The sequence below is a fragment of the Protomyctophum bolini genome (genome assembly GCF_963924005.1).
Source record: "Protomyctophum bolini genome assembly, chromosome: 10".
NCBI lineage: Eukaryota > Metazoa > Chordata > Actinopteri > Myctophiformes > Myctophidae > Protomyctophum > Protomyctophum bolini.
The window spans coordinates 27576165-27593840 of NC_137871.1; the positions used below are offsets into that span (position 1 = coordinate 27576165).

General features: G+C 46.0%; 1 protein-coding gene across 13 annotated transcripts in view; it reads left to right on the forward strand.

Annotated features, from left to right (window-relative positions):
- Positions 1-17676, forward strand: part of dlg3 (discs, large homolog 3) — a 154793-nt gene that overhangs the window by 114566 nt on the left and 22551 nt on the right. For all 13 annotated transcript variants that reach the window (XM_080773842.1, XM_080773836.1, XM_080773838.1 and 10 more), the window contains 2 exons: positions 9915-10110; positions 11967-12069. In XM_080773842.1, the coding sequence (XP_080629968.1) occupies positions 9915-10110; positions 11967-12069 (299 nt within the window). The remainder of the gene's footprint in view (positions 1-9914; positions 10111-11966; positions 12070-17676) is intronic.

The window sequence follows — 17676 nt, forward strand, 5'->3', positions numbered from 1 at the left end:
TCACGTGCAAGAGGCGGCGGCGGTGGCGGCTCTCCGTCATGTGTGTTATAATTCCATGCGCGGTGTCGCATGTTATATCATATATGTTTACGTTATTTTTTTTATACGTGTTCTCTCATCTCCCATCCACCTTGTCATGGACGAATGAATGCCTCCTCTATTGCTGGGCAGGTTGCCCAGTGTATTTATGTAAGGTACAACTGACTTGAGTTGAGCGACTGAGTGCGGTTGTGCATGCCAGCTATGTCTGTGTTCTTCATATGGGTATGTGTGGGTGCCAGTATACACTTGCCAATCTCTCTGTGTGTGCGTGTGCTTGTGCACGTGCGTGCATGTGTGTGTCAGTGTCACAGAGAGATAGAGAAGCAGATCGTAGCAGGGGGAAGGTCTGTGGTTTTTTTTAATGAAGCGACGGTATTGGGGAGGGGTGGGGGGGGGTAGACTCGTGCTCGCAGGAATGATCTGCCCGCAAGCTATCCTGGTGTAAATATAAACAGCGCGTCTGGGCCGTTATTACCATACATGTATTGGGGAAGAGAGAGAGAGAGGCCGCAGCGCTGCACGCACGCACGCACGCACACACACACGCACCCACACACACAGACGCACACACGCGGCGTGGCGCGGGCCAACAAAAGCCCTGCAGGAGGAGCGTCGGACATTCCTCCCAAGCTGTCGTGATTCATTCTAGCGCACGGTGGGGAAAAAAGCAGGCCATGCATGCACTCGGATCCTGTACCCTTTCATCACACAGGCAGCCCGTCACAACACCCTGATACGCCCAGACGTTCGCTCATAATGTGCTGACACACACACACACACACACGTGCACGTCACACGTTATCCACATGCACTGTACACAGGTGTGCGTGTGCAATGCGATACTAGATGATGACACGCACCACACATTGTACAGTGTATACAGCAGTGGTTCCCAAAGTGTGGTCCGGGGACCACCCAGGGGTCCTTGAGGGAGTTCCAGGGGGGGACCAAGCTAAATGATAGTTTGGAACCAAATGGACCCTTATGGGTCTGTAACTCTGAGAGTGTACAAATTAGCATTAATTTTACAATATAAATTGGGGGTCCCAGAGATAGAAATGCTATTAAATGGGGGTCCATAGACTAATGCATGTCAAACTGGGGGTCCTTGACATTAAACAGGTTGAAAATCACTGCTAGAGCCCTAAAAATCTTGGCATATCTTTCCAAAAGGGGGTCCGCCGGGTATTTAGTGTCAATTTGGGGGTCCTTGACATGAAAACGTTTGGGAACCACTGGTGTACAGTACGATTGCACGGTACGGAAGACTTAAATGGACAAAACCGTGCATGCCGTGTCGCGCGCGGATCTACAAGCTTGTGAAAACAGCCCCGGCCTATACAAGCTCACAATCTACAAGCTCGGGGTGACCTTGTATAGGTCGGCTGTTTCCGTTGCGTGCGACGCAGGCACGCTAGCTCGGTATTAATCAACCTTTAAGCGTGCCACACGTGCAGTCGTGCACACACCTGTGTGCTCCCGGTAGGTCTGTGTGTCACGTCTGCTCGCTCTCTAGCCGTCTACACACGCCGACATCACACAGCTGACAGCGGTCCCCGTCCAGATCACGGATGATGGGCAAGAGGCTCCTTCAGACTGACAGGCAGAGAGGAGAGGAGAGCCCTCTCCTCTCCTCTCCTCTCTCAGCAGCCTCTCTCCGTCGAGGAGGGCTTATTTTAGATGGATTCTATAGTTGGAGCAGGCCAGGCCTCTCCCAAGAAAGTGGTGCAGACCGGTCGCCCAGGATGACTCAGACTTCGGATCGTTCCTTCTGCCCATCTGCGCATGCATCCCCCACAGTTGTGTCATCGTCGCAGATACACAAACGCAAGCACGTGCGCAAGCCACGCACGTACACACACACAGACTCACAGACACAAATGCGCAAACACAAACACACACGCACACTTCTTTCTTTTAGCTTCTTTCTTTTTACCCCTTTTTCTCTCCAAATTTTGTCTTCGTGGAAAATGATTCCTCCCCACACACATGTCTGTGTGTTGTCACTGCAGTTGTATCCTATACTAGCTTTCCGCCTGCGAGTGAGAGGAGCACCTACCGAGAGGACATACGTAAAGTCTTTGTCTTGCTCCCAGCACCCAACCCTTCCTGCTGACAGGTGCTGACGACCCCCCCCCCCCCCCAGCGTACGTAGGTGTATGTGCAGTGACTAATATCACCTTCCCTGCCCGGCGTTCCTCCCCCGAACAGAACACGGTCCAATTGTGTTTGTGTAGTCGCTCGACAAAGCCGGATGCGTGCTCCACACAGTGGATTGACTCCGTGTCGGTGGGCAGCTACTTTATCACTGCACCACCGGGGCACCCCATACCTTCATTCTTTTAGACCTATAAAGCCTGAGTTATATTTAGGTTTGCGCCGGTGAATGAAAATAGCCATTCTACAACCTCACAGCGTATCGCAGTGCAGTTTGTAGATCTGCTTTTTGCATCACCGACGGTACTGTTAAGCATAACTCTAACCCAGGGGGGCAGTCAGACAGATATTTCGTGAAGCCACTAAGGAAATCGGGACTTCCTGAAAGTTCATATAATGGCCTGTTGTGGCGCTGTCATTGGGCCCAAAAAAACCCATAGCTCCATAGAGGCCCTTGTATTTGGGCCCAACTTCACCTAGACTGTATTATCTTAATAAACATGGTCATGAATACTTTCTGCTTCCAGTCACTAGTTTAAAGTCTCATTTCTCATGTCATAATATTCTTTTTGTAAAATTATGGTCCCATTTATTAAAAGAAAATGATGATAAAGTCGCGTATGTTCTGAGGGGCGTGGCTACCGTTACAGTCTATGAACGGGAGCCACCCCCCGTTCAGTCAAAATAAAAACCAACGAAGAGTAAGGGGGGAAGTCCCGCCTCGTTGTCTGGGCCAGCCAATGGCCAGCTGGGCCCAAACGGATCTAGAAATATGGCAACTTACAGTGCAAGGAATTACAGGCTTCATTTTACGTCCATGTTAGACCCGGGGATCGCTTTGTCCATATTTTTTACAGTCTATGCTCTAACCCTAATCGCTGAACCCATCTCTAGTTGCCATCCATCCATCCATCTTCAATCGCTTATCCATAGTCGGGTCGCGGAGGCAACAGCTCCACCAGAGAGCTCCAGACATTACATTCCTCTCAAGAGCAACATTCGTACTGTCACTTCCATCTGAGGCATTCCAAGGACAGTGAGTCAATGTGATTCCTCCAACTGTGCCAATTGGTCTGCCCCGGGATCTCCTCCTCCTCCTCTCTAATTGCCCAATCCTAATATTAACACCGAAATGCATGTTTTTCTAGCCTAGCCATAAAACATCCAACTGGCTAATCTGGAACAGGCAGGGGCCAAGCTATTGCTGCTGATGAGTCGCCGTTCTAGTGTTGCTCAAGCCACCCTGTGTTAGTTTAGGCTTAAATATCACAGGTAAGGTAACTGGCTAACAGCAAGAATGTGTTTTTTCCTCATTTTATGCAACCAAACAGGAATTGTGTGGAGAGAAGCGGGTGAATGGAAATGTTTAAACGAAAGGATATCGTTGATTGGCGCTTCACTGTGTCACTGGAGCGCTGGAATAAAGTTCAAGACAACTCACTGTGTGTGTGTGTGTGTGTGTGTGTGTGTGTGTGTGTGTGTGTGTGTGTGTGTGTGTGTGTGTGTGTGTGTGTGTGTGTGTGTGTGTGTGTGTGTGTGTGTGTGTGTGTGTGTGTGTGTGTGTGTGTGTGTGTGTGTGTGTGTGTGTGTGTGTGTGTGTGTGTGTGTGTGTACTGCACCATGAGTATTGTGTGTCTCGCTTGCGCTTTGACTATCTTATCGACAGAAAACGCTTTGTGTTTGTATTATTTTGTGCACGTGGTGGCAGGCAATGACGTTCCTCATGCACTTCACTGAACAGAATCCTGAGAACAACACTGCAACGACTAGGGTGTGTATGTGTGTGTGTGTGTGTGTGTGTGTGTGTGCAAAGAACAGCTTGTGTAAATACAGCAGTAGGAGCGCTGCCCGGCGTGCCCGCATGCCGCATGTGAGCTTATCAGTAACTTTGGCATGTTCCTCAACTTTGAGCTTTGACTGAGAACTTCACGCATTGATAACCAGAACTCGGGGGGGGAACTAAATTAAAACTAAGCTATGATGACTAAAACTATAAGACCACATTTACTGACAATTTCGTCAACAAGTAGAAACTAGACTAAAGTGTTAGGAAGGGACTATAGTGGACAAGAGATCCACTCTAAGTCATTTTACACTTGGTTGTGTGCTGAAAATAGCTGATCTACCGATTGAATAGATCGGCTATTTTCAGCAAAATCAGCTTAAAATCAGCCATCTCCAAGACCTAACATTAAAACATTCCAGGTGACAAAAATGTGACTCAAACTAAATGAAAACTATTCATGACTAAAACAAAAAAATCTAATTTTTCTGCCAAAAACAACACTGGTCCACTGATTACCCCACTATAGAACAAACGTTTCTAAGCGCTACATGTTGTGTGAAAAAAGGGTGATCATCGTGGCAGATCTGATTGAGTTCATGTTAATTCATTATTCATCGCTCTTATTTTATTCTCAGCTGCACTGAGATACGCTTGAGATATCTTACGGCGTCGTCTGTCACCTTAGCAGTGAATACATTTCTTCCCCAAATCCACTGGTAAAATATAAAGCGGCAGATTTGGAGAGAGAGAGAGAGAGAGAGAGAGTGAGTATGTGCTCTATCTTTCATCAATACTTGCCAGCCATGAGCCTGTTATCCTGCCAGGGTGGGAAAAAGGGGAGAAATACAATGCCATGAGAGGCGGTGTCTGTTTGTGGGGAAAATGGCGTCCATCTGCAGTGTCCACCATTAATCAGCCAAGCAGAGCCAATTACCAAGCTGAGCCCAGGGCAGCGCGACCCGCTGACCCACACCGCCCACGTGTTCATCCACAGCATTAGGACTGAGCTGCTGCAGCGCCTCGGACAGCCCAGCAGAGAGGCAGAGAGAATTAGGAGAGAGAGAGAGAGTCACAGGAGACATAGCTAGAGAGATAGAGAGAGAGAGAGAGAGAGAGAGAGATGGGTTTTACTGCAATATAACTGTTTACATTCCAGGCATGGATGAAAAGACAACGGGGCAAAGCACCTCCCATGATAAGGAGGGAGTGCTTCATCCCTGTATGCTAAAACCTTTGGAATTCACTCCTTTTCAAGGAATTGCTAAAACCTTTCTCTGGCTGTTATTGTGAGGACAGGTACAAATAGTGCTCCCTCCAACTCACCCACACATGCACGCATGCACACATGCAAACAAACACACACATGCACGCACGTGCACTGTGTGTGTGTGTGTGTGTGTGTGTGGTTGTGCGCACAGTAATTCCTCTCCCATAGAGAATACCTCCAACAATAGCATAGTAAACAGTCACTTCCACCGTTGCCCCTTTTCTAGTCTTTGCTCCAGAAGGAAACGCAGCCTGCCGCCCAGCGTGCAGTCAGTCCGGCTCTCTGAGGAAGTGACATCAAACGTCCCATTTAAGATGTTTGATTCATTAACTCCTCCGTTTGTGTGGGTTTTTGTTCGCTGTACACTCTTGTCATATTAGCAGGGGACGTCGTCCACCTGCCTGGTCTAGTACACGGACGGACAGGTGTGCTGTGGGGGGAGTGGGATCCAATGGTAGAGACAGTGAGGGACCTGGGATGACCTCCCCTTTACACATTGCACACCCACTGCTTTCTAACCCATTTAGACCTGAGGACGATTCTACCACATGTCTTCTACATCCTGACAGTTTTATGAAAAACCTGTGTTTCTATGTCAGTTGTACTCAAATATTTTCATGTCAAGGACCCCCAAAAATATATGTAATTGGCGCCGCCGACCCCCATCTGAAAATATGTAGTTCCAGGGACCCATCAAACCCTGTACAAAGACACGCTCCATATATGGCCAGTACAGAATTCATTCCATATGTTGATCGTAACCAATCTATGTTAGGTTTAGGTACAATCGTAATCGCCTAAATGTGGCGGGACCGCATTTGGCCAAGACGGGTGCATGAAGGATGATCCTGCAGGCAGCTTCCCCTAAGGATGCAGTAGAGGTGATCTGTGGTGTGTGTGTGTGTGTGTGTGTGTGTGTGTGTGTGAGGGTTAAGGATGAGGTAGAGATGATCTGTGGTGTGTGTGTGTGTGTGTGTGTGTGTGTGTGTGTGTGTGTGTGTGTGTGTGTGTGTGTGTGTGTGTGTGTGTGTGTGTGTGTGTGTGTGTGTGAGGGTTGAGGATGAGGTAGAGGTGATCTGTGGTGTGTGTGTGTGTGTGTGTGTGTGTGTGTGTGTGTGTGTGTGTGTGTGTGTGTGTGTGTGTGTGTGTGTGAGAGAGAGGTAGGGCTTTCACTTCTAGTGATTTTTACTAGTTAATTGGTTGCCTAGTTTAAAAAAAGATTTAAAAAGTATATATATTTGTACATTTAAAAACTGTACGGTACTTTGTTGACTATAATCTAGCATTCTAGCCGATCTTGAGGCCTACAAAAAGGTCAACTAGTGGATTTACTAGTCGACTAGTTGAATAGTCGACTAGTTGCTTAATGCCCTAGTGCAGGGGTTCTCAACGTTTTTTTTACTGAAACCAGATAGAATCATTAGGGAAGGTGTATGCATGTACGATGTGTACTATATGAAAATAATTTGGGGACCCCCCAAAATAATTTGGCGACCCACAGGTTGAGAACCCCTGCCCTAGTGTGAGGGTTAAGTCTCGCCTCGCTATAGCAAAGGTTGAGGAGAACAGTGTTTGTGTGACAGCCCAAAGAGGAGGCTGTTTCCCATCACAGACCCAACAGGCCGAGATAGGAACACCAGGTCTTCTTCATATGCAGTACACAGGGGTTCTCTCACCATGCAGAGACGGAGAGAGAGAGAGAAGACACAGAGAGAACACTAAGAGTTGTGGAGTCGCCTCAGTCATGTTCACAGTCAACATCTCGTCCTCAATGTCGCTGGCGCTAAGGAGCTCGCCTGAGCGCTCGTTTAGGAGACGGTCTTCCGGGAGCAGACACGGCACCAAGCTATGGTAACATGATGGAGATCTGTCTGTGTGCCTCGAGACACGGCACCAAGCTACGGTAACATGATGGAGATCTGTCTGTGTGCCTCGAGACACGGCACCAAGCTACGGTAACATGATGGAGATCTGTCTGTGTGCCTCGAGACACGTCACCAAGCTACGGTAACATGATGAAGATCTGTCTGTGTGCCTCGAGACACGGCACCAAGCTACGGTAACATGATGGAGATCTGTCTGTGTGCCTCGAGACACGTCACCAAGCTACGGTAACATGATGGAGATCTGTCTGTGTGCCTTGAGGAGCTTGTGGACTCGGATCATGCAAGGCTAATGAACTCTGACTTGTTGTTGAAGTCAAATCAGATGTTTCACAATATTTCCTGGGAATTGCTTTTTGGCGTTTTATTTATTATAAAGCTTTTTACCTGTGTTCCTCCTGTAGGTTTTTGTCCAAGGTTGTAAACAAAAATGAGGATATTGAATGACTGTCTGGACCATACATCGCTAAGAACGCTAATGCTAGGAGTGCAAATTAGACTCAGATTCTTTCTATTTTCCACTGCTATAATTCTTTCCCATTCACCATAAAAGGCTGTTATCATCTAAAATACATTTAATTTCAGAAACATATTGTCAGAACTCGGAGTCCTGCGTTCAGCATAATATAAATATTCAATACGGATGCCATCTGACTTTTCTGGAGAACCCTTTTATCCGAACTTTATTTAGAACTTTCCATGGCTCTTCAGCTGTTTTAGTGGACTGATCAGGGGCTGTTTCCAATGTGGTCAAAAGTACGATGTTCTATTAATGCTGTCTGCGCTGCCATCGATGGGAGAATGGTCTCAACAGCAACGTAGAGCACATGTAGCCATTAGAGATTGTTCCTGTAGACCGCAGAGTACTGCAAGAGGAGCCCACTAATGGGAACCATGCTGCGTTTTCTGTTAAGTGTGGTGACTGTGCGTGGGTTTCTATGTGACGTGTGTGTGTTTGTGGGTGTGTGTGTGTGCGCGCACTTATACAGCTATCTTTGTGCTGGTCCTCATTTTTCAAGAGGTGGTTACACTGTCGGGGTGCGTGTGTGCGTGCGTGCGTATGTTTTGTAGGGCCTCCTACAAATTGTGTATTTTTGCATTTGTGTGAAGCATTCTCAAGGCATTTGATGGCCCATAGTACAGCAGTGGTTTTGGCTTCAGTCACTAGTCATCATAAAACCCAAGCAGTCTGAATAGTCTGTCAGAGGATGAGTCATAGAAGCTAAAGCTAAAACAGAGCTTCCATTAGCCCTTCAAGCATGAGGCCGCTCATTGTGTCTGTGGACATGTGTGTCCAGACAGGCAGACAGAAAGGCAGGCAAGCAAGCAGGCAGGCAGGCAGGCAGGCAGGCAGGCAGGCAGGCAGGCAGGCAGGCAGGCAGGCAGGCAGGCAAGGCAGGCAAGGCAGACAGCTCTCTGATGAGGAAACCTTCTGTTTTATATATGATATAGCGCTGACGAAGGTCCTATAGGACCGAATTGTCTGCTACTTTTTTGCACGCCTCACTTTGAGCACTTTATGAGCATGTTAAAATAAATACGTACTATTTCCTTAGTCTCTGTCTAAGGAGTCTTCCTTATGCAGAGAGTGGGTCTTTTTCTGCCAGTTTTCCACAGAACTGTAGTCAACCCTGAACAAAGGACAATTCAGTTGTTATGCTAATCCCTAATGACCCTTGTCACAGCAGCTGACCCCTATACTAGTTATACTAGTTTTGGGGAGGGTGAAGAGACAAAGTCAAAGTCGTACAATTAGTCACACACGTTGCTGCAGGGAAATTTGTTCTCCGCATTTGACCCATCTCTTGGAGCGGTGAGCCGCAGCGTGCGCCGCACTTGGGAATCATTAGTTGATTTGACCCCCCAATCCAACCCATTGATGCTGAGTGCCAAGCAGGGAGGTATTGTGTCCCATTTTTACAGTCTTTTGGTATTACCCGGGATCAAACCCCCGACCTCCCAGTTTCAGGGCGGACACTCTAACCACAAGGCCACTGTCCTGTTCAGCCATGTGTCTCCTGTTTTGACTCTGCATGGTGTAAGTCGTTGAGGAGAAACACACTCCCCTGAGATCACCCACCCGTGAACACAGCCAATAATATTTGTTGTGGTTGGAACGCCCCGGCCAAGACAGATGGACCGTGGAGGAGGATTCTCCAACCTCAGTCTCTCCAGGGTGGTGGGCAGGAACTTTACTCCAGTGGTTCTCAACCTTTTAAGTACACGGCCCCCAAAAATAATCATATTTGAACACACACACACACACACACACACTCACTGCATCCTTCCGTCACTTAACTGTAGTGTGTTGTCTTCGTTTTCTATTGGTCAAGCGGTTAATAGGTCCAGTTTGTCGCCAATTTCATTCTTGCTTCTGTGATTGTGCTGAAAACATAAATGGCAGCAGCAGTGCTGTACACGGCTACAAAGGGAGTGTTTCTGTAACATCACATAATGGCAAATAATGCCAATAACCATACACGGGTATAATTCACATTTTAATCATTTGTTTTGGAATTGTGTTATGGTAGCCATTTTAATGTGTCATTGGAAACTGTTCACTTCCAGATATACAGAATGGCTAACCGTACATAAAGCTGTCACCCTATACTGTTATGTGGCTGTTTAACTAGAACACACCCATGCAAACTTGGTATTATGAACATGATAAACAGCTAGAAGATAGTTGTTTGTTTTCCTAAAATATCTCTGTTTTCCTTCCCTCTTCTCTCCCTCTCTGTCTCTTTCTTGTCCTCCTCTCCCTGTCCTGTGCTCTCAGTCCCGCCCCGCGCCCCGACGCCGTGGCTCTGTTTGGCAGGGAGCCGCGGAAGGTGCTGCTGCACAAGGGCTCCACGGGCCTGGGCTTCAACATCGTCGGCGGAGAGGACGGGGAGGGTATCTTCGTCTCCTTCATCCTGGCGGGAGGGCCGGCGGACCTGAGCGGAGAGCTGCGGCGGGGCGACCGCATCCTCTCGGTCTGTGATTTAGCTCCATTTTCAGCCCACCAATTTAACCGCAATTACTGACTGTATCATAACTTGTTGTGTGAGGGAGTAGCACAGATTAGTGAGTAGTCTCGCGTAAAGCCCAGACGATCTCCGCCTACTCTCAATAACGTCTCGTCTGGGGAAATCTAAATTCAACGTAGGGGCTATAGCACAGCTGAGGACCGCCCTAAATAAATACATTGGTTTTCCAAAGCATTTTTTTATTTTTATCTCTGAAATGTTTCCACCCAGTTTGAGCTTCAGTCTGCTGTATTTTGCGTGTCTTAAGTACCAGGTCTTATTCCCTAACTTGAGTAAACTAAAGACCTGGAGGCGTGATCAATGCTCTTTGGCCACTCAGAATAGCCAAATGGCATTGATCACGCCTCCAGGTCTTTAGTTTACTCAAGTTAGGGAATAAGACAAAAACTAGTTAACATCAGCTTATGTAAAATGTATATAGCGCCTTTATCCAAGGCGCTTTAAATCATCTTAAAGCTATTTATTTTAAATTATTACAAAACGGTGAATTAAACACATAAAACAAATAGCGGGTTTGTCGTATTATACGCATGGGGAGACAATAGATTAAATAGCGTGGATTGCGGGTTATGCAGTTAAACTGTTAAAGCTCTAATAAATATTTAAACTATATCGCCATACAAATCTCAAAACTCCTCAACTGTTAAAGTTTGATTCATGACACAGAAAAAGGGCTTTTGGCAATCTTCAGGATCCAACATAACATGATACTCAGGTCTGCATTACTTCAATGCTGTGCAAATACTGCTAATGTAAGCAAACATTCTGCAGCCTCTAAATACATGGAAACCTTTAACTGTGACACATTCCTTACTTGAAAAGGTCAGTAAATCTGTTTTAGTGCGAAAGAAATGTCTTCAATCGAGCAGATGAAAACTGAGTTGGGGGATGTTGCAGACACCATACTGTAATTGCAGATTTGTATTTTAAGCAGATGACTGACAATTTGGACAAAAATTCATAGAAAAAGTAACATCTCAAATCTAACATGGTGCCATATTGTGGTAAAACAAGAAAAGTTGACAAAATGTATAATATAATAATAAGTATAATTAAACATATAGGATATGGCGGATTTGACATGACATTTCCATGATGAAAGATAAGTACCTTTGCAGAGCATGCAGCTGCTGAGTGCATTCCCTAATTTGACTTGCATCTACATGTAGGCTTTTTTTTGTCGCAGGTTTCTGTCATGTACAGTGATTTATCTCTCCAACTGGAGATCTAGTGGTCATGACAGCCTATTTCCTCTGCAGATAAGCAAATCTTTCATCTGGATTTGTTTTTTATCCATACATATTCATTGTACAGTACTTTCAGTACATTTCTTTCAGTAAATTACAGGTAAAAAAGAAAGGGGGAAAAAAAAGAAATACCTCTGACATGTATAGGCTATTATGATATAGAGCCGTGGTTCTCAAACTTGTGGTGCGCCTTCTAGGGGGTGCGCGACATGAAAAGGCTAATGGTGATGCTATGGTTTTATTTTAAATATATTAACATATTATGCCAATATGGCAAAATATATGCAGAATATACTGTAGGCTAGCCTATGCTGCATATACCGTATATGCCATATTCAGGTTCATATATGTGGATAAATAGGAAATGTATGTCTCCATATAGCTTATGCAATTTCTATTTCCATGTGGGGGGTGGTGCGTCAACTAGGTCAGGAGGTAACAGGGGGTGCATGGTCAAAAAGGACCACTGATATTGACTAGTATAGCTGGTATTCAGTTTGTGCAACACAGTGTCATATTATTGTATAATTATTTATGTCTGCGTGTTTGATTCAGGTGAATGGGGTCAACCTGCGGAATGCCACTCATGAGCAGGCAGCCGCAGCACTGAAGAGGGCTGGACAGACTGTCACCATTATCGCCCAGTACCGGCCGGAAGGTAGGAGCACCCCTACTCTAGGGCTAACCTCACGTCTTGTACATTGGCTATTCCAATGGATTCATTCATACATTAAGGCGAATCAATTAGTTAAGTCTCACGCTAGGAGTTAGAACAAAAGATGGACACATACCAAACGATTATTATAACAAAAGAAATGAAACCATTATACCAAACTAAACACATTTCACACTAGACTAGGGGAATCATTTTGGAGATGCACGGTGACGGAGATTCCGGTCGTGTGTTCTGGCCGCCTGATGACATGATGATATTTACGCTCCAGACCGGATCAGAAAGCCGAAAATTGTATTGATCTCAGCATTATGGAATTTTATTTATTTTATTGAAAATTTGACTCAAATAATTGCGAGTAATGATTTCATTGTGTTTCTGTCGATATATCTTTCTGTGAATATGAATGAATCTGGTCATCCCAGCTTAGTAAGAGGTTCAAAGTAAAAATATTTAGGATGATGATCTCAATCGCAGTTGAAAAATTATGATGATAGAAATTACATTTCTGTTTGGCTTTTAGGCTTCATATACAGATAACTATACAGATAATATTTAATAGCTTTATACTTAAAAAAGTGTATAGAAGCCCTCTAAAATGAGATGCTGCATCTTAATATAAGGAGCTATCCTCTCAATAAACCAAAATTCTGAGGCCTAAATAAATCCCACTCACTCCACCAGCACACACACACATACCAGACCGGTATGTTATTATTAGTTTAATATAAAAAATAAAAACACAGAACAATGGGCTTTTTGTTTGCAGTTCAAAATCAAAGTCTCTGAGGGGTAGAATGCTGATCCTTATTCCTTTCCTTTATATTATAACCAAGGCCTTTGATACAACAAAACACAAAGCAAATCAAGTCCCTTTGAGACTTAACATGGTGATGATTTTCTTATAATGGATCATTTCTACGTTTATTGTCAAACCAAAATGGTTTTCGACAAAAAAATTATGTCAGTCATGATGAGTCAGCAAGACAATAAATAACAATCAACAAATGAAAAAGAATGCTGGCTTCTGGCTTGCTGTCTTAAAGCTGGCTTGATTCGTGTGCTGTGGGAGTGTGGGCAGCAAATGAGGACAGTGCTCCTGATAGGCGGCTTACTGTAAAGAAAAAAGGGGGAAAAAAGGCTAGTATGCATTATTCAGCTTTAGGGGCGCCGCCAGCCAGAGCCACTTTGCATTATTAGCCCCATATGATTAGCCCCCCCAAAACAAAATAGCCGATCTACAAGCTCACAACGCAAAACGTTTTGCGTTGTGAGCTTGTAGATTGGCTATTTTCGGCGCGCGACAAGGCGGGCGACTGGAGCGCTTGCGCTGCTGTCCCGCTCCCTCCCTCCCTCCTGCCCCGTTTCCAAGCCTCTGTCAGCGGACTGACTGAGCACACAGTCACACACACAGTCAGTCACACACACACACACACACACACACACACACACACACGGAACAAGGGGGAAAGAGGAAACAAGTCCAGTCCACAACAGAGAGAGAGAGTGGAATGGAATACCGCCTGCATTATTCATCATCCACTGCGAAGAAACTTTAAAAAGAAGCCGGTGTACTACGGTAGAAGAAGCGAAAAACGCAGCGGAAAAACACACAGCTCCTTCTTCGTTCCAACTTCTCGCTGCCTACCCTTGTTAATGTTGAAGTTGTTGTACTACTTTACTTTCAAACACAACGCGGACGAATGCATGCATGGATGGGGGGATGGGCTTACTGTGAATACAAACTAACAGCAGGCAGGCAGCAGAGAGGAGCAGTCAGCTAGTAGAGAGAGACGAGAAGCCGCATGAATTCCCTAATGGCTGGGTGAAGAAGACACTAAACCAACCCACTACAACAGAAGTCCATGACACTGAAACCGAGGTGAGCGAGCGAACAAGCCAAGGAAGGAAGGGGGTCCCCGGGGACAGGGCAGACAGACCGTCGCAGGAGAGGAAGGGGAAAATAACCGTTGTTACTTGTGTCGCTGCGGTGGTAAATATGGCACCGTTGTGGCAGCAGGTAGAACAGGCGTTTCGGTGTAACGCACCGTTGTAGAACAAGTTTGTGTGGGATTAGCTTTCCTTTTAGCTACTGTCTAGTAATGTAGTGTGAGCTAGGTCGCTGCTGCTGCTGCTGCTATTCTTAGCTGCAGCTTTTCTTTCTAGCCATTAAGATCACGAAGTAGAACTTGGACCGTGACGGACACACACTGTCTTGTCGCAGGGGGTTCAAATGTCGCGTTATTAAATCGCCTAGAAGTTAAAAGTTTGTCCACTGACTTAACAAAATACTGTCTTGACTGAATGACTTGACTGCCTGGCTGTTAGTTAGCGCTTGTATCTCGTTCGACAGGCGTGTGTGTTCATGTACGGTCGGCAGTGTTGGGGAGTATTAAGCTACATGTAGCTGAGCTACGTAGCTTAGCTACATTTTGCTGTAGCTTGTGGTATTTTAGCTACATTCATATTTGTGTACCTCGTCAAGTAGCTCAGCTACTTTTTCGGTCATTTTTTGTAGCTTAGCTACTCAAGTTACAAGCTACAATTGTGGGTCTCCCAGAGGGGAGGAGGGGTCTCCCAGAGGGGAGCAGGGGTCTCCCAGAGGGGAGGAGGGGTCTCCCAGAGGGGAGCAGGGTGGGGGGGTCTCCCAGAGGGGAGGAGGGGTCTCCCAGAGGGGAGCAGGGTGGGGGGGGTCTCCCAGAGGGGAGCAGGGTGGGAGGGGTCTCCCAGAGGGGAGCAGGGTGGGAGGGGTCTCCCAGAGGGGAGCAGGGTGGGAGGAGGGGTCTCACAGAGGGGAGCAGGGTGGGAGGGGTCTCCCAGAGGGGAGCAGGGGGAGGAGGGGTCTCCCAGATGGGAGTAGGGTGGGAGGAGGGGTCTCCCAGAGGGGAGCAGGGGGAGGAGGGGTCTCCCAGAGGGGAGCAGGGTGGGAGGGGTCTCCCAGAGGGGAGCAGGGGTCTCCCAGAGGGGAGCAGGGGTCTCCCAGAGGGGAGGAGGGGTCTCCCGCATGTACATTCTCAATTTAACGCTGAAAAATAAAAAGTAGCTTTTAGCTACTTTTCCTATGTAGCTGTAGCTTTACAAGCTACATTTCTCCAGGGGTAGCTATGTAGCTTGATCAAGCTACTGCCATGGTGAGCTACTTGTAGCTTTACAAGCTACGCTTTCAAAGTAACTTCCCCAACACTGACGGTCGGTAGTTTCAATAGAACATGTCAATATGCTTCATTCATTCAGTCATTGGCATTTTTTTAACAATGCAGTAATGGTGGAACAACACAGTATTCCTGGTTAGGCTACTGGCCCGACTCGTCAAAACTGTCTGGAGGAGGTTGGTTAGCTTCTGTCCCCATTGTTGTGTACATTAATTGGACTGTAGTCACAGTCAGGCGTTCTCTCTTTACGAGGTGTGGTCACTCCAGAAGTTCAGACAGGTGTGTGTTGTCATACTATCAGCTCTGCAGTTGTGTGTGTAGAGAGTGGAGACATTGACATCATCACCAGTGAACTCATTTTGTTCAGTGCGGAAATGGTGTAACAGAACCTTTCATGAGTTGTACTGTACCTACTACCTAGCCGCAATTTGCAACTCTAGATATTTTTATAATGGGATGAATCTAGAGTTGCAATACCCTCCATTGACTCCCTACTCACCAACATTGCAGCTTTAGACTAAGCTTGAATTATCCTCTTTCAATCTGCCAAGCTTTTTTTTTCTCCATAAAAATCAACCGTAGTCATGTTGTGAGCTACTTTCTGTCAAGACATTCTGTGCATGTGATTCTTTTTCTAAGTGTTGCAGTTTGGAAGCACTCGTTTTTTTTAACGGGTCACGCTGCTGCCTCCTGCATCATGTGCAAATTCAAAACAGGTGGTACGCAGGGCCGTTCAGTGACTTACGAGTGCTTCCAAACTCCAGCACTTAAAAAAAGAATCACCTGCACAGAAAGTAGCTCATAACATGTCTACGGTGGATTATTAAGAAACAAAAGCTGGCAGATTGAAAGAGGATAATTCAAGCTTGGCCTAGTGCTGCAATGTTGGTGAGTTTAATGTTGTTTAATACAAGCAGATCGCAAACGCAAATTGGACGAGTAGGCCGTCAATGGCGGGTATTGCAACTCTAGATTCATCCCATTATTAAAAATAATCTAGAGTTGCAAATTGCGGCTCTACTGTAGCAGAGTTCCTGCTGGCTTGAGGCCTCCTTTTAGCCTTTCAAGTTTTTCAGTAATTCTGAAGCTGGCTATATCTGTTATGATTCTCAACCTTTTAGATTCCCAAGACACCCAGATTGACACCCACAAACGATGTTATAAAAGCAGTGTACAAAATGGAACCAAATGGATGGACACTTGTTATGGGTGAAGCCTTAAGGGTCCATTTGGTTCAGTTTCTACTAGTGTACGCTTTCAGAGTTATAAGACCCATAAAAGTGTCCATTTGGCTTTTTAAGTATCAATCATTTAGCCAGGGACCCCCTGGAAGTGGAACCTCCTCAAGGAACACAGTGGGGGTCCCTGGGACACCACATTGAGAACCAGTGAGTTATAATCCTACATCCGGGCTCTACTACTGTATAAGAAAAAGCTCACAAATATATGGGCTGTCAATGGATTCATCTTGTCATTTACAGTTTTTACTCAGTTTGTCGAGTGGCTTTTGGAGCTTCTCTCACATGCAGGGATTTGGGCTTCTGCAGCAGCATGTTATAACAACAATGAAGAGGATATTATGAGATTTATGTTCTCAGGTTGGCCTACGAGAGGAATGTGGGAGACTTGAGTTGCAGCAACAGTAAGACCCTCCTCAGATTTCCTTATGCTTTCAATAAAACATAAACCAATGTCATATAAATGGACAGGAAACTAAATGGGCTCACTGAGGGGAATCGTGTGTAAGAAAACAGATCTACCTAATCCCCCCCCCCCCCCCCCCCCCCAAAACCTTTTTATGTTCTCTCTGTGCACCTGCAAAAGTTATTGTCAATGTTGAATATAATGCAGCTTTATTTCTTATTAGCCTCGTAAGTTCATGTTGTCTTACAAGCCGGCACACTAAACAAGCAACATCTTGAACATTTGTTTTGGTTGAAAGGAGTCATTGTTTGTGCACCAAATTATCGTGCTTCAGCAGCACTGTGCCTCCTTTGTAGGACAGCGAAGGACACTCTGGTGTGCTTGTGTTGCAGAGCTGACAATACTTAACCAGTTTAAACAGATGAGTCAGATGAGTACTACTGGCAAATGATTGACTTCCTGCATCCCCACTGATGTTCTTAAGATCTGTAGCCAATAACTCTGCTGAGTACACTGAGCGCTCGCCTTGTGTGACACACGTCTTTTGCCGGGGTTTGGAACAGGAGAGACCCCAGCAGCGTGCTGTATAGAGTGACTATAGAGAGCTGTCAGTCAAGGAGGAAGTGAAGTGTTAGCGCATTTTTCTGTGCCGGGTGGCAGGCAAGCTGCCTGGAGTACCCTATGGGGCTCGGTCCACAGAGCTCTGAAGAAAGACCAGTACTGGAACACTACATGAAGCCACAGTGAAGCGCATAGGATACAGCCGGAAGTCCCTCATTAGCTCACTGGAGCATCA